Raw genomic sequence first — 20,885 nt, 5'->3', positions numbered from 1 at the left:
GCAGGCACCTAGAGGGAAGGCTTACACTGCTGGTCCCATCTCCTGGGCTAGCTGGGTGCCTGAGAGAACTGATCAGCACCCTCTTCTGTCTGCCAATGGGGTGCTGGTAACTGTCTTGCAGGCAGAATGCGGAGCTGGCCAAGCTCCGGCAGGAGCTCAGCAAGGTCAGCAAGGAGCTGGTGGAGAAGTCAGAGTCTGCCCGGCAGGAGGAACAGCAGCGGAAGACTCTGGAGGCCAAGGCATCTGCCTTTGAGAAGCAGGTCCTACAGCTGCAGGTGAGTGGGTGATCGCCACCTCAAGGCCCACTCACCCTGCCTTCAAGCCTATCTGCGTAGCAGGGACAGGCTGGGGCTCACCTAGCCACCCTGGGTCATCCCTTCCCAGCCATGACCGTGGTGCACACAGGACTGGGGCTGACACCCTCAGCCTTGGTCTTGTTAATAGCAGTGATAGCCAGGTGGCATCGCATGGGCATTTTCCATGTGCTGAGCATTGTTCTAAGTGATTTATAAGTACTCAGCTAGTTCTCATTGTAACCCTATGAGGTATGTATGTTAGCATCTGTAATGTACCCAGAAGGGAATTTGGGGCACAGAGCAATTGAATATCCCACATTCACAGGAAGATTTGAGCCCCTAGGTCTAACTCCAGAGCTGGGTCTGTCCTCCCACACTTGCTACCACCCATTGTAGCACAACTCGAGCTGTAGCCAACCAAGTGGAGGCAGCCTCCAGCCTCCAGGCCAGGTGTGGGGTTCTTCCTTCTCAGCCTCTAGATGTGGCTCAGGAGGATACCTCTAGATGTGGCTTCAGAAGGAAGAAGACTGTCCCTAAGTACTTTTCTGGAAAAGTAGAAACCTGAAGATCTGAAGGGCTTAGGACTTTGAGCCCTTTTCCTGTTCAGCTGTTGGGACCATCTAGATGTTTTGAGTATATACAAGGGCCTGAAAGAAAACAGGGAAGATTAAAACAGTTTAGATTATTTGGGTGGAGTTGAGATGGATAAGCTGCTGTTTACCATTCATTGTTCATGTAAGCCACCTACCGAGACCAGTGAGATCAGAACCACCAGGTTGCCCTGGCTATGCTTATATTTTAAAGACTGCATAGTTCTGATCCTCCCCTCTAGTACCCAGGTTGTCACCATCACATGTGCTATTTTAAGGACTAGCTCAAGACCAAGGCCTGAGCCTGGCTCTTACCACTAAGCCCCAGACCTCAAACATCTCCTGTTCTCTCAGACACCAGGTGCCTCATCCTCAATCCAGGGTCAGAGAACCTATTTATTCCCCTCTAAGACCAAAGATTCTGGGAGTAGCTGGCCAGGGTGGTGAGGAAGGCAAGTTATGCAACTGCCTTGTCACACCTCCTGGTGTTAACAAGTGTCTGCTATTGGATTCCAGAGCTTCGGTTTCCCCAAGTGCAACCTGGACAGTAAGACCAGTCCTGTGGGGTGGCTGGGAATAAGCCACATTGACACAATATGCCTGGAACCCTGCCTTGCATAGAAAGAGAGCTCAGTGAACATGAACTTTACCAGGGCTCTTAGGAAGTCTCCAAGTTAGACTAAGGTGGAGGTTGTAAGAAGCATCTTTTGTTGTCACACTGACATGGAAATGCGGCTTTTTCCTTTTTGTGATTGTTATTCCTTCACCTCAAGCACCTTCATGGTGATCCAGCTTTCCAAGGCCATGGCCTCCTGTCTTTTTGCAATGGATGAATGACTTTAGAAACCCAGGAGGTTTTATAAAAATATAAAAGTTTTTTGAAAGAATATAAAGAGCTCTCTGTCCTTTTGAACCTCAGCATCCTGGCACCCTCACCACCCTCTCCCTTCTGCCTGCCTGCAGGTGTCTCACAAGGAGAGCGAGGAAGCCCTGCAGAAGCGCCTGGACGAGGTCAGCCGGGAGCTTTGCCGCTCACAGACCAGCCACGCCAGCCTCCGGGCAGATGCCGAGAAGGCCCAGGAGCAGCAGCAGCAGATGGCCGGTGAGACACCTGACTCCAGGCAGCTAGCAGAGTCTATGCAGGGTTAGGGCGCACACACCCCTTGCCCCACTGCCACTCACTAACCTTGGTGAGTGAGAGCATCATAGGATCTCTGACTCTGCCCCTCAAATTCTGTAAGGCAGGGATTGGATCCTTTCAGGGGAGGGACCAGAGGTCTATGAGGGTCAGGCCTGCAGCCTGCAAGTGGGCTGGGCTTGGGAGTGGAGCCTTGGAGGGAAGGGTGCGAGGGTGGGCCCTACAAGCAAGGGCTACTAGCTAGGGGGGATGAGGGATGGGTATGAGGTTGGAGCCTGTATGGGTAGGTGGGAGGAGTGAGTCTTGGGGATGGGGGGGCAGGGCCTATTAGGACTCGGCTGGGGAGTAGAGGTGAGGGGTTCCCTTCTGAAACCACAGCTACAGGTGAGCTGAGGCCTTCTGCAGCTGTTGCTGGCTTTCTCAGCTGACTCCTTCTGGACCCTTATTCTCTCCCTGCTGGGTAAGCCCAAGTCACCGGGTTTGGCAGGTACGCCTGTGGTCCCAGTGCTCACAGGTCACCTTTATTGTGAAGAGAGGGTGGTGAAGTTGGGGACACCGATGGCCCACAGACCATGCCTGTGACCACTGGATGTACTTGCTCAACAGCACTCCTGAGTGTCCACAAGCTGAGCGCTATCTGGGCACCCAGGGCAGCAGGGCCACATTCTAGCAGAGACAGGCACAGTCAGGTAGGTAGACAGGCACTGGCAGGGTCACACAGCTCTGTGCTCCACAGACTTCAGATAGCCAGTGTGACCCAGAGCAGGCTCAGCAAGCTCTTTCTGTGAAGGGCCAAGTAGTAAATATTTTTGGCTTTATGCGCCAGACAGTATCTGTCACAACTGCTCAGCTCTGCTGCCATACTGAAGCGGCAGCTCTAGACCACATGTGAACAAACCCGCCTGGCTCTGTCCCAGCTTTCTTCACCCAAACAGACAATGGCCCAGGGTGGCCCGCTCTAATGGACCAGGTGTGACTTTAGATTGGGTGGTCCTGAGGCAGAGGGTATGTTTGCGCTAAAGTCTGGATGATGGGAATGGGCAGGCCTCACAAAGAACAAGAAAAGAACCACCTGACACAGAGCCCTGAATTGGCCTGTATTAGAAACAGATACAGGCCAGTGAGTGTGACTGGAGCATGAAGGCAGGCAAGTGGCCAGGGGAGAGGATGTTGGGCACTGTGTGAAGTGACTTGCGAATGCTTGCAGGTTTTTGGGGGCAGGTGAATGGCATGATCCCATTTGCATACCTGACTCTCTGGCCCTGCATAGAAAATGGACCAGAAGGGAAGTCCAGGGGACTAGGGATGAGACTTTTCTGGTTGCCAGGCTAAAAGCTGGGGTCCAGGTGTCCACAGGGTGCTGGTGAAGGGGAGGATTCAGCAGACAGTAGATGACAGATGGAGGCGAGAGGCAGGGCAGCAGGACTAGGGGACTGGGAGGTTGGGGTGCTGGGCTTCGTACCTAAGCAGAGGTTTATTTGGAAGTGGCAGGTGGCTGAGCCTGGGTTTGGGGATGAGACCAGGCTGCGGGCTTTTCAGAGTCAGAGACTCTGATGACATTTAGAGCCATGGGACTTACCTCAGGTCACCGGAGAGGAGGACGCCCCAGGGGGAGAGGTGTCCAGGGACAGGCCCTGCCAACACTGAGAGGTGGGGAAGCTGTAGCCCAGTGGGGTCGACACAGTCACTTTCTAAAGACTTTCTGGTTACATCTCCCCTGCTCTTGCTAATGTGAGCCAATCTTTAGAGAAGAAATTCATAGACACTCCAACTGATCCATTTTAGGTTTCCGTCATTTCCCCCTGATCTGCAGGCTTGCCATTCCACCCTAGTTAGTCCTGGAGAACAAAAAATAGGGTGTGACTTTCTGATAGCCCCTGGCACACAGTGGAGGCAGGGGAGTGAGCCTTCAAAGGCCTGTGTGCAGAGGGACAGTGGTAGGGGTGTCTATCCCAGAGTCTCCTGCCCCTGACCTGCTCTTGCCACCCCCTTCTGCCACAGAGCTGCACAGCAAACTGCAGTCCTCCGAGGCTGAGGTGAAGAACAAGTGCCAGGAGCTGAGTGGTCTACATGGGCAGCTCAAGGAGGCCAGGGCTGAGAACTCACAGCTCACAGAAAGAATCCGGTCTATTGAGACCCTCTTGGAGGCAGGCCAGGCCCGGGATTCCCAGGTCAGCAGGCGGCTGGAGGGGAGAGAGAATGCTATCCTGCGAGTGGGACCCGCCCTGACGAGCTATGCCTGAGAGCTGGCTCATGGTAACCAAGTTTTCTGTCTCCTTCCAGGCCAGCCAAGCAGAGACTGACAAGCAGCAGGCCCGGTAAGTGGAGCTAGGGCACTGGGGCCTCAGAACAGGTAGCACAGGACCCTGAAGTTGGGGCTTCAGCAAGGGGAGGAGTCCCTTTCAGAGATCCCTGCCTTCCCCCATTCCCCAGTGACTTTGAGGACATGAGACAGGCCAGCCCAGGAAAGAAGGCAGCCTTGCAAATACTTCTTTGCCTCCTCCTGAGGAGCAAAATTCATCTGTGTGGAGAGTGGTGGGTTTCAAGGGGGTGGGAGACACATACCTTCTGCCTCCTGCCACCCACCTCCATCTCTCTGTGGGAAGGACCTAGCTGTCAGGGGTGCACTTCATGTCTATAGGTGTGGGGTTTTAGGGACCAAGGCCATAAATCGGAAAAGCAGTTGTACACCCAGAGTGAAGAACCTGGGACTTTGGTGTAGTTCACAGCTTCCCAAGTCACAGAATAGTTTGCCTTTTGTCACAGAGGTTATATCCCTCAGTGTCAGCAGCCCAGCACGGGGCTGGGGTCAGCACCTATTTGTTTGCTTTTGCTAAAACTGGAGCTGACACCCGGGTGGGGCAACTTTATTCAGGGGGCTGGAGTTCTTGAGACGGTCACTTCTAGTGTAGGGGTCCCTGAGTAGATGCCCATGGTCCAGGCAGCCATGGTCAGAGGTCAGAGGGCAGCCCCTGGGGTGAGTTGACAGGCAGTGGATGCCTCCTCAGGCCATAGCCCATGTTTTCTGGCATCAGGCTCTGTGGTTTGGGGGCTGGAGAAGGAAGCCAGGTGAAACCCAGAGCACCCTGCGAAAGACCCAAAAGTAAATCCTCTCCACCTTCCTTTCCCGGTGTGCTTTCTTCCAGAAAGCTAAAGGCAAACTTTGTTTCTCATGATGGTATTTTTTTCTTTGTGTTTAAAGATCAGAGTCTTGGAGCACACAGTACATAACTTAAGTAATGTTGCAAATAGGGTTGGTTTTAATTTCTATGCTTGACAGAAATTAGATTTTCATTTTCTTATCTGAAGGTAGTGACTAGCCCAGGTCATCCTGTTCTGTGCTGATGATCCAGCCCCAGAAGTTCTATAACTTGGGCAAAAGCTACCAGAGGGGCAACTGTTACTGTGTCCTTGCCATTAGCCTGCTAACTCATCTTCCTTGGGGCCTTGTGCTTTTGGGGTAGATGACTGGAGGCAGACTATTGAATAATGCAGGGAACTTGAGAGGAAAGCTTTGAGGGGTCCCAGAGGAGTTTGGGGGCAGGGGAATGTCAAGGTTCTGTGGGTCTGAAACCAACACCCAGGAAGTCAACAACCATCTTCAAGGCCGGATGCAGGGCGTATTTAAGGTGAAAGTGTGAGGTGGTGCCATGGGGGTCTATTCCCAGATAGCATGGTGAGGGGAGACACAGGCTATACCCTCCCCGAAACTATATTCAATCCTAACATCCATTAGAATAGTGTTCTTCAAAAACTTTTGACCATCACCCATCCTAAGAAATATAGATACATTTGCTTCTGTTGGCCAGACCCCACCTCCCCACGACTGGTGGCAGCCCCTCCCAGGCAGGGACTTCTTTCATGCTCAGAGTAGTGCAGTTGTGCTGATTCAAGTCACCACTGGCGACTTCTGGGCTTTAGAGTTCAGGTGTCCCTGGGGCGTTCCCTGTTTTAAATCTTGATGCAGAAAGTAACATAGTGTCCTCAGGACAGCTAGTGCAGTTTTAGTTAGCACTGCTGATCTCTTACTTTCTGGACTATGAGGTAGATGACCCTCTGGAATCTGGAGGGAAATGTGGCAAAGATGGGACCAACAACTTAACAGCCCACAGCCTCTGGGGGTCATTTCAGGACTAACACAGAGCAGGGGAAGGAACTATGCTGTACCTGATGGGGCGTGAGTCGACTTTTGTGAGCTGATGAGAGTGGTGGCTGCTAGTCTTGATGGGATGCGGTGATAGTGCCACCTAGTTCAGATGTCCTCTAGGAAGGCCTAGCTGTTCTTATGAGGGCCAGGTGTGGCTGGGGCACGAGGGGGCAGCCACATATTCTGTGGGGAAAACAGAACCAGATACCAGACAATGGAGCTCATTCACGAGAAGAAAAATTCCAAAGCCTCACTGTCTGGGGCCCATCCCTGTGCTGGTGACTGTGGCCACTTTGACCTCTGTAGTTCTGGAGTCCAAATCACTAAGTGGGACTCTGGTGGCCTTTGGGGACTGTGTCCTGGCTTCACTGAAAGCTGCGCCTGCGAGGTAGAGGGAGTACAGGAGGGGCTGGCCCTATGGGTGGCTTGGCCTGGCGTGTGCTCCTGGTGGAGGCAGATGCCCAGGTAGCAATGGAAGGGGCCCTGTCAAGAGGGCCCTCCAGGAGCCTGTGCCCTCAGAACCTGGAACTGACCCCACTGTCTTCATTCAGCCTCAAGGAGCTGGAGTCTCAGGTGAGATGTATGGAGAAGGAGGCCACTGAGCTCAAGGAGGCAGTGGAGCAGCAGAAAGTGAAGAACAATGTGAGTATCAGGCAATGAGTGGGGCAGGAAGAGCAGGCTGAGCAATGTGAGGGCGGGCCTGCTACGTGAAACCTGCCCCTAGCCACTAGCCAGGTGGTGTGCTTAGCTACCTCTTTACATTCCATTGTGCTACTTGTGGCTGAAGGTCTGCCTTTCCCTAGATGGGGTATGGGGTTCCTCCTGCCTTCCCCCTCAGGTCTCATAAGTCCCAGGGCTGAGGCCCATTGGACCAGTGTGGAGCCTGTGCCCAAGCAAGGAGCCATTCCTGTGATGGGGCAGAATGTGCCAGTTGGCCTTGCTTGGGTCACGTGGTTCCCTCGAGCGGGAAGGCTGGGACAAGAGCAGGCGATGGAAAAGCTCCTCTCATGTGGGGTGCAGAGCCACCTTGGCCATATCCCCCCTCCAGGCTACCGACCCTCAAAGAGCTCTGATTTCCCAGCTGCCCTGTCTTTTAACTCCAGGGGAGTCCCTGGCTTGTACCTCCCAGTGCCAGAGACAAGGCTTGCTGTGCTGGTGGGGAGCCTGTCTCTGAGGAGGGCAAGCCTACCCTCCCTCCTCATCTCCTTCAGACTGGAGTCTCCCTGGAAGGAAGTTTGCCTCCTTACAGCTAAGCCTTGACCACCCCACATCTGGCTGTGGGTGCGGGCCAAGAGAAAGGGCCTGTTGTTCCTTTGCAGAGCCACCATGGGGTCCAGAGTGAGGACGGGCGGGTTCTCTGGGCCCTGCCCTGGTAAGACCAGCTGAGGCAGCTCCTGTGGGCCTGTGTCTACAGCTGACCTGGTCTGCCTGCTTACTTTTTCACCTGTCACTTCCCAGGACCTTCGAGAGAAGAACTGGAAGGCGATGGAAGCTCTGGCCTCAGCAGAGAGAGCCTGTGAGGAGAAACTGCGCTCCATGACCCAGGCCAAGGTCAGAGCCTCCCCCATCCCTAAACTAGATCTAGCGGCACCTGTATAGCTTCAGCAAAACACACAGAACTCAAACTACATGCAGAGCAGCCTTGACCTCTGAGCTCAGAAATCTATGCCAGGGGCCAAGGGCACAGTGCCCTGGGCTCCTGTATCTTCCTTTTTGCTTTCCCTTCTTCCTCTCGCCCTTCCGTTTTTCTTTAAAATGAAAGAGGAATAGTGCTCCTTTGATGGCTTTTACTCAGCAGGGCCCTTTAACATAAGGGGCAGAAACTGAGGGGCCATGGGGGCCATGAGCCCACCTGGCTACACCAGCTATGAGAACACCCAAGATTGGCCGTCTTCATGGACTTTCCTCATGTTATTTTTGACTCCTGATATTCTGTCTGAATAATCCTACTGGCTTCTTAAATCAGGGCCTCTTGGGTTCTGTGATTGATCACAGAGAGGGAGTTCATTTTTAGCAGCAAGCACTTAGGAACCTGTGCTCTGTGCTGCCCACGTAGGTGGAATGTGGGGTTTCAGCATCTGGGGCCCTGGGGCCAGCACTAAGGCTCTGGCCTGGACATGGTCTACAGCGGCGGCAAGGGTGGGCCCCACCACCACCATCCTTGGCCCTGATGGAAAAGCCTGGGGGTAGCCGGTCTTCCTCTCCCGGTCCTTCATGCAAAAGAAATGTTTGTCCTGATAATAAGCTTTGCTGGGACTTCCATGGATCACAGGGAGCCTGAGGGTTGCATTAGATGAGGACCCCGAGAGGTGGTGGGAGCTGGAGGGCTGGCCTTGGGTCACCAAGGGGACTGGTCTTCTGTGGCAAATGTGGAAGCTGTGACCAGAGACGTCAGCTGACTCGCTCATGGTCATGCAGCCAGATAAAGACAAGAGCTGGTCCTTGGTCCTCTGGCTCTTGCCTTGGACCCCACAAGGCATGTGGGGGAGGGGACTTGAATGGCAGTCACGAGGTCAGGGGTCCGTAGCAGGCCGAAGAATTCACTTCTGAGGTTCGAGTGCAGACCACATGGGTGCTGTGGTCGGGCCAGGCGTCAGCTGTCCTGCATGCGCACATTCTGACCACCACTCTGTGCTAATCCTGCATTCCTAATGACGCCCCTAGACCTCGGGTTGTGCCAGATCTTGGGGGGCTGGCAACAGGTTCGACCTGCCAGGGGCAGGTTACCAGGTAAGACTCTGAGCCAGAAATGCCTGTGGCCACCACCCAGGGTGTGGGGAGGGGGTGTTGTTTGTCCCCAGACACACCACAGTCTGGGGCAGAGCTCCTTAGTTCCCCCTCCACTCCTTTCTCATGCTGTGAGTGAGTGGGAGCCTCCAGGACAGGGCATGGCCAGTGTGTACACACACACGCACGCACGCACACATATGCACACGCACAAACACACATACACACAAGCAGAGCACTCAGGAATCAGGACTCCCAGATGCTTCTGTCGGCTGCTCCGATACTGTACTAGCTGGGAAGCACCTGGCACCTGCTGCGGGCTGGCCCGCTGGCCCCCTGGGTCAGAGCCGAGTCTGTTGAAAATTGACCCACCAGGCAGGGGTTGCCAGAAGTTAACCACCACCACCCGCCTCAGCTCCACAGAACTCCCCCCCCACCCTCCCTTCTCTGCTGATCCTGACCCCGCCCTTCCTGGGGTAGAGGCCCATGAGCACTCCCGGGGGTGCCCTAAACCTTCAAGGCCAAATGCCCCCCTTTCCCCTTCTTCCAGGAGGAATCAGAAAAGCAGCGCAGTCAGACCGAGGCCCAGACCAAAGAGGCCCTGTTGTCTCTGTTCCCTGAACTCTCCGACTCAGCACACCAGGTAGGAGGGGAGGGCGGTACCCTGGGACGCGCACGCACGCACACGCATGCACGCACACACCCGATCACAAGGAATGGTATTGCCTGGGCCCCACCTTGTACATTTTGTTGCAGAACTACACCAAGTGGCTGCAGGAACTCAAAGAAAAAGGCACCAAGCTATTAACGCAGTCACCGAGTCACACGGAGCCCTCCTCGGTAAGCCCTCGTGCCAGCCTGTGCCCTCGCCGGGGCCGCCGCTGTCACCCTCCTCGCCCCTGTTCCCAGCAAGGGTGGGTGACCGCGCTCGTGGGAGGAACCTTTGTGTTTGGCTTTCCTGACCGTGCTCTGTTCTGCCCTCTACCCTCAGGAGCTGGCTTCCAAACTGAGGGAGGCTGAGGAGACCCAGAGCACCCTGCAGGCCGAGTGTGACAAGTACCGCACCATCCTGGCGCAGACGGTAGCCTGGGGAAGGCCCACAGGGCGGGGGCGGGGGAGGCTTCGGGAAGGAGAAGTCTCTCAGGAACAGCAGGGAGGGAAGCCATGTGGAAAAGCCCCACTGTCCCCTGGGAAATGAGCCCTGAGCCCTGTGTCCAGCAGTGGCTCTGTGTGACCTTGAGCAAGTCCCTTCCCCTCCCTCGGTTCCACTTCTTTGGTTGAAGAGTAAAGGGTTTGGCTAAGGCATGTGGGTCTTCCTTGCTTCTAAGCTGAGGAGAGAGTCAAGTTTCAGGTTTGGGGCTAGCCCCAGGGGCAGGAGAGACTTGGTCATCACAAGGAATAGTCTGGGAAGGAACAAGGTGAGCATTTGACTGACTCGAGCCATACTGAATCCAGCCCTCTTGATCCAAACCACCCAATTTTGTGCACCGTGTTCTGGGCTTCTGATCAGGTCGGTGCTAGTCGCAAATCCAAGAAAGGCGAGAATCCTAGTGGCCTCATTTGTGTCACAGACTTCATTCCCCTGTGTGACTCCCAGCCCGTGTTCACACACTAGCCAGAGGGCCCACTGTGGCCCTCCTTCCCTCTGCACCTGGCACTATGACAAGATCAGTGCAGGGCCACACATGGGCAGCCAGGCATCATCCCAGAGGAGCAGAGGGGACAGGGAGATGCAGTGTGTGTTTATGTGTGGTGGGCCTCTGAGGAGAGGGCCAGCTTCAGCGCCCTGTCCCCCCAGGAGGGCATGCTCCAAGCCCTGCAGAAGAGCGTGGAGGAAGAGGAGCAGGTGTGGAAGATCAAGTTGAACAACACAGAGGAAGAGCTCCAAAAGGTACAAGACAGGCCTCCCGGCCCTCCCCAGGGTCCAGCCACAGGAATCTCTCTCCAAGGGGCCCAACTTCTCTAGGAATTCAAACAATTTACTAGCACTATTCAACTGGCTCCCTTGGCAAAAGAGTCAAGTTGCTGATTTTTGGTGGTGCTGCGTAAAGTGCAATGACACCCGGCCCCAGGAAGAAGCTGCAGGGTCCTGCCTAAGGGGTTGTACTCTGCCTGCTCCCTGCGAGAGAGGCTCTGAGTGAGGAGAGTACATCCTGGGACAAATCCCCCTCCAGGGCCTTGTGTTTGACGGGGCTTCCCCTTGCTTTGTAGTCACGGGTCAAAGTGAATCATCTTGAAGAGACCGTAGAGAAGCTAAGAGGAGAACTGGAAAGTTCAGACCAGGTATGTGGGGAGCTCTGCTTAGGGATCTGCTTTCCTCACAGAGAAACATTAATCAGAGACTCTTTTCCTCCTTTTCCCTAATGGACCACAATCTTGTCGGTCCTGCTTTTCCTTAATGAGAGCTATTTACCACTTCAGAGCGGCCTGAGGCAGCCGTGACCCTGGCAACAGGCCCAGTCGTAACAGACAGCGGCTTCTGCCATGGCCTTCTGAGCCAGGGGAGGTGTGTGCCACTGCCCCGCTGCTCCTTCCCACGCCAGTCAGCCCTGCCTTGGAGAAGGAACTCCTGGTATCACCTTGCAAGTAAATCTGAGAGCTCGCCCCCACTATTGGGGTGTGAGAACACTTCAGGACCCAGCAGTGCTGGAGTTCAGGGTACCCACTTCAGTAAGGTGTTCTCTGTCATCTGCTCATTTCTGCCTGGCCTCAGCTGACCAGCAGGCTGGGGAGGTCCCCTCTCAGTCCCTGTTTATCCCACAACCAGCCAGACTCGAAGCCCCATCCATTACCCTGTTCCCTGGGTTAGTGCTGGCCCCTGATGTATGTGTGCACATCCAGGTGAGGGAGCACACCTCGAATCTGGAGGCGGAATTGGAGAAACACATGGCAGCTGCCAGTGCTGAGTGTCAGAGTTATGCCAAGGAGGTGGCAGGGGTGAGTCTAGTACCACAAGGCCTGTGGCCCCTGCCCACTGGGGTCTCTGCCTGCCCAGTTGCTCCTGCAGCTAAATATGAGCTCTAAGTCTGAGCTCTCAGCCTTTGCCCTAGGCCTTGGGCCATTAGAAGGTGTCACCGCTGTGGGTGGCGGGGGGGGGGGGGGGGGGGTGGAATTGGGAGGAGACACAGACAGATTTCAGAAATGTGGCACCACTCACAGGGAGGGATAAAGCCAGGTCACGCTTGCAGCTATCGAATTATCTACTTGGCAACAGACATTTTTGGCAAGGGGTGGGGGTATGGATTTAAATGATACTGTTATCTGATTGTTCAGAAATAAGAGGCAAAACCTGCCACCCCCCGATTCTGTTCTGATCTCAGACTTGGGCATTACTTTTTGCAAGCGAGAGTAACATTTGAGAAGGCCTCAGTGCGGACACTGAGGTGTGCAGTAGTGGATACTGCCCTTCCTAAGTCTTCAAAAAGCAGTGGTGGCTGGGGGCACTAGGGAGCCATGGCTTATGTGAATGTGTTGGGTATGAACTCACAGGACTGCTTTTCTGTCTCTTCTCCCCCTCCCTCACCCCCCCCACCTCCGCCCCGCAACACCTGCTCTGTTTTCCTTCAAGTTGAGGCAACTTTTATTAGAGTCTCAGTCTCAGTTGGATGCAGCCAACAGTGAAGCCCAGAAACAAAGCAATGAGCTTGCTCTGGTGAGTGAAGTTGCTATAGGGCGGGCGGTGTGACATGGAGGTTGCGTGTGTGTGAGATGAATTCGTCAGATGTGTTTCTTCCTGTTCAAGGTCACTTGGCTTGGTGGAGGGACGTAGCTGTGTGGGCCAGGCTCTGACGGGGTATGCCGAGGGGCGCTTCACGTGTTTGCCCAAACCTCCATGCTGGGCCTGTGGCTGCCAGGATCACATTCTACTTTCTGTCTCCCCTAGGACAGCCTGGTTGCTGGTCTAGGTGCTGGGAGTTTGTGGAGTTCAACTGCCTGTGAGCCTGGCGTGTCACCTGGGCCCCTCTGGGCTTGGCCACTTTGTGACTCCCAGTACATGGCTCTGGCAGACTTGGGTCCTTTCCACCTCATCCGTGGCTCAGACCAGCTCAGTCACCCCTTTACGTACAAGGAGGCCTGCTCAAGGCCCAGTGGTACAGGTGCCCCATTCCTAGACGTGCTGGTCCCTCTATGTACTGGCTTTCTGTTCCAGTGCTTTCTGTTCCAGGGCCTTGGCAAGTTCAGTCTGGTCTCACAGAGGCAGGCCTCACGGTCCTAACAATGGCTCCCGGGCTGGGGCTGCAGACAAGAAACTGCATGGTCACAGACGTGTTGTCTGATGTGCACGGTCTTTTAACACCCTAAATTAGTTGCCAACGTTTAGAAATTAGGCAGTTTTGAGTACAAATGCATGTCTGGTCTTGTGAGAGGACACTGAAGGTCCATTCCCATTGCTGAGCTCGAACAGCCACTACGCTGGAGTCCACGCTCCCAGCTCCCCCTCTTCCCAGTCATTCAGCCCTGAACCCAGGATCATCAAACCGGAGGACAGGGCTTTCCAGGCTGCGTCTCCACCTCAGCCCAAGGGCCACTCACCAAAGCCACTAAGTTGGGTCTGGATACAGCCCAGATTCGGGGCAGGTGCAGAGATCACTTCCCCGAATCTTTCATTATCATTGGGATGCACTTTAACTTCTGGATTTGGTGATGGGAGGGAGGGGGGAAGAAATGTGAAGGCAGACCCCACATACTTGTGGCACCCTCTGGAGCTGCGTCTCATGGGTGGGGCCCTTGGGGCACCTGTGTCACTGCTGCCCCAGATCTTCCCACTAGAGACTTTACCTGACCTTCACAGGTGACAATGCCTCCAGATTTGAGGGCTGGGGCCTTGGGGGCCACTGGATACATGAACCCCACCCCCAGAGATGCAGCACAAGGGTGAAGCACCTTATTAGGCTAGGGTGTCCTCTCTTTTCTAGACCTCCAACAAGGGCTTTGAACAGTAGCTTGTGTCTTGAAAGAACTAGGACCAGGTAGCATTAGTGCTGGTCCAACTGGTCATCTTGTACTTTCTTCCGAATTCATCTGCTCTGTGCGTGGCACCTGTCAGGCGCCTTGCCCCAGGGAGGCTCCAGGCAGCTGGCCTTGGTAGAGAGAGCAGGGGCCTCAGTGTGGGATCAGCCGGACCCCTCAGTGGTCCTCAAGCCTTGGTTTGACCTAGTGAAGGGCCGTGGCACTGGCTTCCCTGCGCCAGGGAACCTAAGTGGCAACTCTAACACAGGTCAGTTACCAGATTGGGTCCCTGAAGGAGCATCAACAGTCCACCTGAGGGGTCTGTGTGTGTGCGCTTGTGCGAGGTGGGTGTGTGTGGCTGCGTATTTGCACAAACCCACCCCTCCCTGTTTCAGGTCAGGCAGCAATTGAGTGAGATGAAGAGCCACGTAGAGGATGGTGATGTAGCTGGGTCCCCGGCTGCGCCCACAGAGGCCCCCTCAGCTGAGCAGGACCCCATCGAGGTTAGGGCGGTGAGCAGGTCCCCAGATGTCTGTTACTAACCGCCCATGTGGTCCCTCTGCACCCCATCTGGAGCGCAGGGATAGCAGGCCTCTGTTCTGGCTAAACACCAGCGACCTGCAGCCTCTACCACCCGCCCTCCCCACACTCACTGGCAGGGTCCCCCAGGTTCTGAGGAAGTCACAGAACAGAGGAAAGGGCAGGAGCAGTGGCCAGGTGTGGGGCACATCCTAACATCGGGATCTTGGGGGCGGCTGGGTCTGCGCGCAGGGCTCCGCTCGCCTGCTGTTACCGCGGCGAGGCCGTCGCAGGCGGGGGCCGCGCTCCGGCGCCATTCCAAGGAGCTGTCCCTGAGAGCCCTCTCGGGATGTCACCAGAGCAGCAGTGGTATGGCTGCTGGGTGGGGGTCTTGCTGTGGGGCCGGGGCATGTGCCGTGACTCTTGAGGTGGCCTTGCCCTTTGGGGTTCATCAAAGCAGCCTGACATCAGGGAGGCGCCATCGGCACAGCTTGTCGGCATCATCTCCCCAAAGAGGGAGCTTGGAAAAACCCCGCTGGCTGGCTGGTGGGCAGAGGCCACCTCAGCAGGCCGAGGCAGGGAAAGGCTGAGGAATGTCAGAAGCAACTAGAAGGTGGAACCTCAAGGTCTCAGCCTGCTTGGGTTCCCAGAGTACGTTCATGATGATGTTTCCATGCAGCTGAAAACACAGCTGGAGCGGACAGAAGCCGTCCTGGAGGACGAGCAGACGCGGCGGCAGAAGCTCTTGGTCCAGTTTGAGGAGGTTAGGCTTTGCCCTGTGGTCTCGACCCCATCGGCTTTGGGGCCAAAATCTCAAAGCTTCCACATCGGGGACAGTATGGGCCGGCCAGGTGGGCAGGAGTGGTTGCGCCTTGGCCCTCCCCCGGGGTGTTCCTGCATAAGCAGGCCTTTTGCCTCCCACCTGATCATCTGGTCACAGCTTGACCTGTCGTCCCTTCAGGCTGGGGTGCCCTTCTGTTCCCATGGGGACTTGTGAGGTCTGTGAGGCCTGTCCCCCCTGACCTCACTGTGTTCTCTGCCAAGGCTCAGAAATCAGCGTGTCAACTACAAGAAGAGCTGGATAAGCTCCGCAGTGGTAGCCCCCTCACGTCATCAGAAGCAGAGGTCTCGCAGTTGAAGGTAAAGGGTGGGGTCTGCTGTAAGGCCAGAAAGGGGGCGCCCACCCAACCCAAGCCTGAGCACCCCTTTTCCATTATTACCACCAGCGCGGGAATGGCAGCGGGGCGATCTTGAGGCCCCTCGAGCAGGTCCGGCTTAACTCGAGAGGGAGGGGGATCCTAAACATTCAGAGGCACATAAAGCAGCCGCTGGCTGGTGTGGCTGAGCTTGAGGGGCGGGCATCGGTGCCGCTCAGCACCCACACTAGGCAGCTTTGCTGGTGTGCTGGTGGGTGACAGGGCAGAGCTGAGTCAGAAGTCTGCTCACAGCCGTCACTGCCTGTCTCTGGGTAAACAGCGGGCAGCGTGTGCCCTCAGAGGGCGTCCTGTTCCCAGGGTGTCAGGGCACCGGGCACTACTAGAGAGAGGCCTTCCTGCTTCGTGCCATGTGAAGGCTGATCCCATTCGATTCTCTGACCCACAGGAGAGGCTAGAAAAAGAAAAGAAGTTAAGCAGTGACCTGGGACGCGCTGCCACCAAACTGCAGGAACTTTTGAAGACAACCCAGGAGCAGCTCACAAAGGAGAAAGACACAGTGCAAAAGTTGCAGGAGCAGCTGGCCAAAACAGTGAGTGTCCTGGCCGTGCAGGGCATCAGATGTGTTCCCTGGCGACTGGCACCTCCCCACCCGCCCCCTGCATGAGAAGCACGCCCTGACCCTGCTGCCAGCCCTCACCAGACTCCAGACCCTTGTCTTCATCCTCAGCTCCCACCAGAAGGGTGTGGGGTATTAGTCTGGGGAAGGGGGTGCTGGATCCTAGGACTTCGAGTTGAGTGCTCCCCTTGGCTCCCTAACTCCGTCCGTTCCCTCACTCTGCCCGTCTGTCTTTGCAGGAGGACAGCAGCAACTCAAAGGAGGGCACCTCTGTCTGAAACTCTTCTGCGTGGAAAAAGAAGTTACTGTTCAACTTACCAAAATGCCTTATACATTCCTTACAAATAAATAAACCGACCAACACAGCGTTATCCAGGCCCAACTTCCGGTAGCTCTGAAAGAAGCCATTAGAGACAGGAGTCTCTTAGAACCACAGAAATAGATCTCACAGACCCTGTTTGTAAAAGAATCTTTGTCACATTCGATAAACACTATTCCCCAGGACCAGCCCTGGACTACCGCCAGCAGACGCCAAAGCCCTTATCAGCTCTGTGACAGACCCCAGGGTGTGTGCTGGGGAGGCCGGGACCTCTGGGTATCTCTATGTCAATCAGTGCAATTGTTCTGTCTTTCGGTGGGGTGAGGGCCGGGGGGGAGGGCAGACCGGGTGGTGAGTCTCAAGGGCTGTGCCACAGACTGGAGAACCATGCCGCAGCCCAGCGAGGCGGCAGCCCCTCACCCCTGGAAGAAGTTGCCAACCACAACTGATGTGTGACCTCCGGGATGTTAATGCCATTAAAACCAACATTGTCGCTGGTGCTGCAGTCTCATGTCATCTCTGCTGGGGGTCCCCGACCTGGCTGGCCGCGGGGCCTGGGGTGAGGAAAGAGGAGGGGCTGGTTCCCTCAGGACAGAACAAGCGCAGTTCTTGGTGTCTGTGAAATCAGAATCCGCAGTTCTGTCTAGAGTGGGGCGAAACTTCTTGCCTCCTGGTGTCCCCAGAGATAGCCAGGCAGGGTGACACGCGGTGACCAGAGGGTGCTTGCTGCGACAGAACTTTGTCGCTGCATTGTGGCGGGGACACGACAAGGGACACAGCAGTCGCGGAGCAGGTTTGCAGGGCAAGACTCTGCTGCTTGAGCAGAAGTTCTTGTGCCATTCATTGAAAAAACACAGGCTAGTAAAAGCTGATCATGTGACAATGGTATGAGGAATAAAGTCCAGAGGGTGGGATAAGAATGGGGGACAGAGTTTTACAAGGGACAGGGAAGGGGACGTTGTGACCATACACCAAGAGACATTTGCGTCAGCGAAGTATTTGATGTTATCACAGAGAGAGTTATCCCGAGACCACCATGCCGAGAGTCACGTAATCAGGTCAACAGCGGCCTAGGCGTCCCTGGGCCTGCCTCGTGACGGGCTATACTCCGCAGGTAGTCAAGGAATGCTCTGATGTGACTTGCAGATAGCAAATAGGTCAAATTGCCCATGAGTGGCCGGCCAGTAGCCAGCTCATGTCAACCCATAGGTGCTGACCACAGTCCTCACCATTGATATCTGAGGTGGCCTGCCTGAGCGAGGCTGTGAGCAGCCTGGACAACGGTGTGAAGCGAGCACCATGGATGAACAGAGGGGTATACGGGGAGGGCACTGTCCTTGCCAGGACTTAGACAAATGCCCAGGCCTTGGGAGGGCTGGGTCAGGGCGGCCCACTGCTTGCCCTCTGGAAGTAGGGTTTCACTGGTGGAAACTCTAGGGCCTAGATTGCCTGTGGTCCTCAGACCGAGTCAGGAGGGAGGAGAGGAACGGTCAGGCCAAAGAAGGCAGAAGCGGAGGTGTTGAGGGACTAGGAGACCATGACAATGGATAAGCGGTCTGGGCAAGGCGGTGGAAGCTGCAATCATTCTAGACTCGAGCAGGCTTAGTGGAAAGGGTGGGGCTTGGGAGATGGACACCATGGTTTCTGGATGGGAGATTGAGCAGGAGGAAGTGACAAAATAAAGTATCTGACATCTGCCATTCGCCCAGCCCTGTGCTTGCTTCTCAGGTGAAAACTCACCATGGGAGGGAAACGACCCCATATTTCGCGAACAATTCCCATGCGAAGCTACCTCGCTCGGCAAAGGGCAGGGCAGGCTTCCAACCTACCCCTCTAACAGCTGGCAGTGCGTCAGGTCAGAGGGCAGGCAGGACTGAGCCCATAAACCAGTAGCCCCCTCACACAGCCCCTCCTGTGCCTTGTATATCAGCAGTGGGGTCTCAGCGGGAAGACTGGCCTTGGGGGGGGGGTCACATCCTCACCCTGCACACAGCAGCCTTACGCAAGGTCAGTGGTTTGGTGCCTTGGTGAGTTTCCTGTTGGCAAATAGGCCGGCCCTGTGCCCTGTATCTGGACTCCTGCATCTTAGTAGTCACTGTGGGCATGAGCACCTGCGTTTCCAGCAAGCTCCCTCCTCTTCCCCTCCCCTTTCTCCCTCCCCTTGCTACAGAATTGAGAACTCCTACCTGGGCATGCACTCTGATTTGGCACAGAAATGAGGGGCCCTTAAGAGGAAGAAGAGCATGAAGCCCTGGGGCTACCAAGCTGCTGCTTTTAGGTTATCATGTGTTATAATGGCTGCTCCCTGGATTCTAGCTACAGCCCTGGGGCCCACTATACCTGTGGGAAAGGAGTTAAGACAAGGCAGGCACAGTGCCAGGGCTAGGAATCCACCGACTGACCTGGGGTTCTGGGAAAGATCAGTTTGGAGGTTTCTCTCCTGTAGCCCAAGGGTCCTATTATCTGTTCTTCCTGCTCCAGCAAGTGCTTAGCAGCCTTGAGGTCCAGCAGTGGCATCTCTCAGGCCAGCAGAGGGAGCCTGAGTTTGCCAAGCCCGCTGGGCCTTGACTCAGCCTGGCCTGGTGGCCAACAATTATTCCTGGGCAAAGTTTCATCCTTAGGCTGGGGGAGGAAGGAAGAGCCATTTAGGAACATATCTGAGTCAACTACCCTGGGCGGATCCTGCACAAGAGATTTATAGGCTCCTTGGTGTTCCTCAACACAGTACAGACACCCAGGAGCCTCGCCATTCTTGCTTCCTGTCCTGCAAATGTAGCAGCGCTCTCACAACACTGGCTTTGTCGTGTCCCTTGCGATGAAGTTCATTGTGGAAGCAGGAAGAACTGCTGTCCCTAGGCCTGGCTTCACAAGCGGCCATGGCTTGGGCTGGGGCTAGGGCTGCTGCTGCATCTTAGACGACCCAGATGAGAACAAGCAGTTCTGAGAACACCTAGTCTAAAGGCTCCATTTAGAGGCCTCGGAAGGGACCTGAAACTACAGGGTCCCACGGCCCATAAAAGAGCAAGTCCCGGCCTCTAAGTGCTTTTCTTTGGACTACCTTTCTCTGGTCATCTGCCTAATACTTAAATGCGCAAGTATGAGGATGCCTGTCCTGTTGCACCATCTGGGAATGGATAGGATGGGAAGGGCGGGGGGAACAAGATTTCGGAAACCAGTGTACACCCTCCACAAATGCCTTCTCTCTGAGCTTCCTCTAGTTTTAGGTCTAAGTAGACTCAAAGCCCTAAGAACTGTTTTCTTGTGCTCCAGTTCAAGTCTCATCCCTGGTACTGAACAAGAGCTAACCTTACAATTTCAGTTGTCAGAAATAAAGAACTCTCCAGGGGTATATGGAACAGCTTAGCACCAAAAACAAGAGATCCAGGCTGCTGTTTTCGTTTTGCCACGTGTGCAGCCGCAGGCAAATGACCTTTTAGAACTGGCCGTGGCTCGGGGAGTCCTCTCCCCACAGCCCTTCCGAGCTGGGCAGTACCCCTGGAGAGCCGTGGCCAGCTGAGTTAGACGTATCTGTCTTCCACAGAAGCCCTGGCTCCTGGCACGTTCCCTCTCCTGGCCACAATGCAACTAATGACCCGTCTTCCAGCTGCATCTCAGCTGCCGTATTTCAGAAATGCCCCCAATCATAAGACAGTCATGCCGTGTGCCTAGTCTTTGATAGTCACAATAAAGGGCAGAAAACTAGTCAAGAAACAAACTGAACTTCCTGTGTGACCAGCCAGCACTCTGGAAGTTCTGCAAAAACAGAAAACCACTTGACAAAGCCTACTTCTATTATTCAAGTCACTGTGTTCACGGCTAAGATATATTCTGAAATGGCAAACCAGGTAAGTTCTGAATTTCAGTTAGCAGTGGCTTTATTTGCTTCTTAGGGCAAAAGATTAGCCATTAGGTGAACAGTAAAGTCTCCTTTCTACATTTCTGTAATATGGTAACACTTGTAAAAACGTAAATATACTTACCTGCAACTTCTGCTACTGGCCAACATCAGCTGATATCTAAAGCTAGTTTTTCATCAAAATTATCTGGAGTGCTTTTAACTAGCCGGATTCTTGGGTCCCAGCCTCGGGAATCTAATATGTCTTTTTCTCAAAAATTCCCTAGGTAAAGATTCAGGTAACTATTAGCATCTTCCCAATTTCTGGAATAAGAGTGCAGTGTTGGGAGATGTTTACATGATATTATATCCCGGAAGTTTAAAATCCTTCCCATGCGTAGCATAGCATGCACCCTACTCCCATTCCCCTCCTCCTCCACACCCCCATTTTCTCTCACACACACGAATGCACACGCACCTGCAGAGTGATGGTTATGCAAGTAGTGACACGTGTCATTGGCTGACACCAAGGACAAGACACTCCTTCTAAAACTCCCTGACCAAATACGTGGCTCTAGCTACATGGTTGGT

At 54.8% G+C, this 20,885-nt stretch overlaps 1 protein-coding gene across 3 annotated transcripts in view; it reads left to right on the top strand.

Moving 5' to 3' along the window:
* RRBP1 (ribosome binding protein 1) overlaps positions 1-16,418 on the top strand; it is a gene marked incomplete at its 3' end in the record, with an annotated part of 41,940 nt that extends 25,522 nt beyond the window's left edge. For 2 of the 3 annotated variants that reach the window (XM_084246935.1, XM_084246934.1), the window contains 18 exons: positions 122-275; positions 1,850-1,988; positions 4,026-4,195; positions 4,308-4,342; positions 6,723-6,813; positions 7,630-7,722; positions 9,449-9,541; positions 9,655-9,738; positions 9,890-9,979; positions 10,697-10,789; positions 11,110-11,181; positions 11,740-11,835; positions 12,467-12,550; positions 14,244-14,351; positions 15,047-15,130; positions 15,412-15,507; positions 15,970-16,113; positions 16,380-16,418. In XM_084246935.1, the coding sequence (XP_084103061.1) occupies positions 122-275; positions 1,850-1,988; positions 4,026-4,195; positions 4,308-4,342; positions 6,723-6,813; positions 7,630-7,722; positions 9,449-9,541; positions 9,655-9,738; positions 9,890-9,979; positions 10,697-10,789; positions 11,110-11,181; positions 11,740-11,835; positions 12,467-12,550; positions 14,244-14,351; positions 15,047-15,130; positions 15,412-15,507; positions 15,970-16,113; positions 16,380-16,418 (1,765 nt within the window). Of the gene's footprint in view, positions 1-121; positions 276-1,849; positions 1,989-4,025; positions 4,196-4,307; positions 4,343-6,722; positions 6,814-7,629; positions 7,723-9,448; positions 9,542-9,654; positions 9,739-9,889; positions 9,980-10,696; positions 10,790-11,109; positions 11,182-11,739; positions 11,836-12,466; positions 12,551-14,243; positions 14,361-15,046; positions 15,131-15,411; positions 15,508-15,969; positions 16,114-16,379 lie in introns of all 3 variants that reach the window. The other variant, XM_084246933.1, reaches the window with a different exon arrangement.
* Positions 16,419-20,885: the final 4,467 nt, after the last annotated feature.

Source organism: Talpa europaea (assembly GCF_964194135.1).
Source record: "Talpa europaea genome assembly, chromosome: 11".
Classification (NCBI taxonomy): Eukaryota; Metazoa; Chordata; class Mammalia; order Eulipotyphla; family Talpidae; genus Talpa; species Talpa europaea.
The sequence above is the reverse complement of the archived record's forward strand: the minus strand, read 5'-3'. Positions and strand labels throughout refer to the sequence as shown.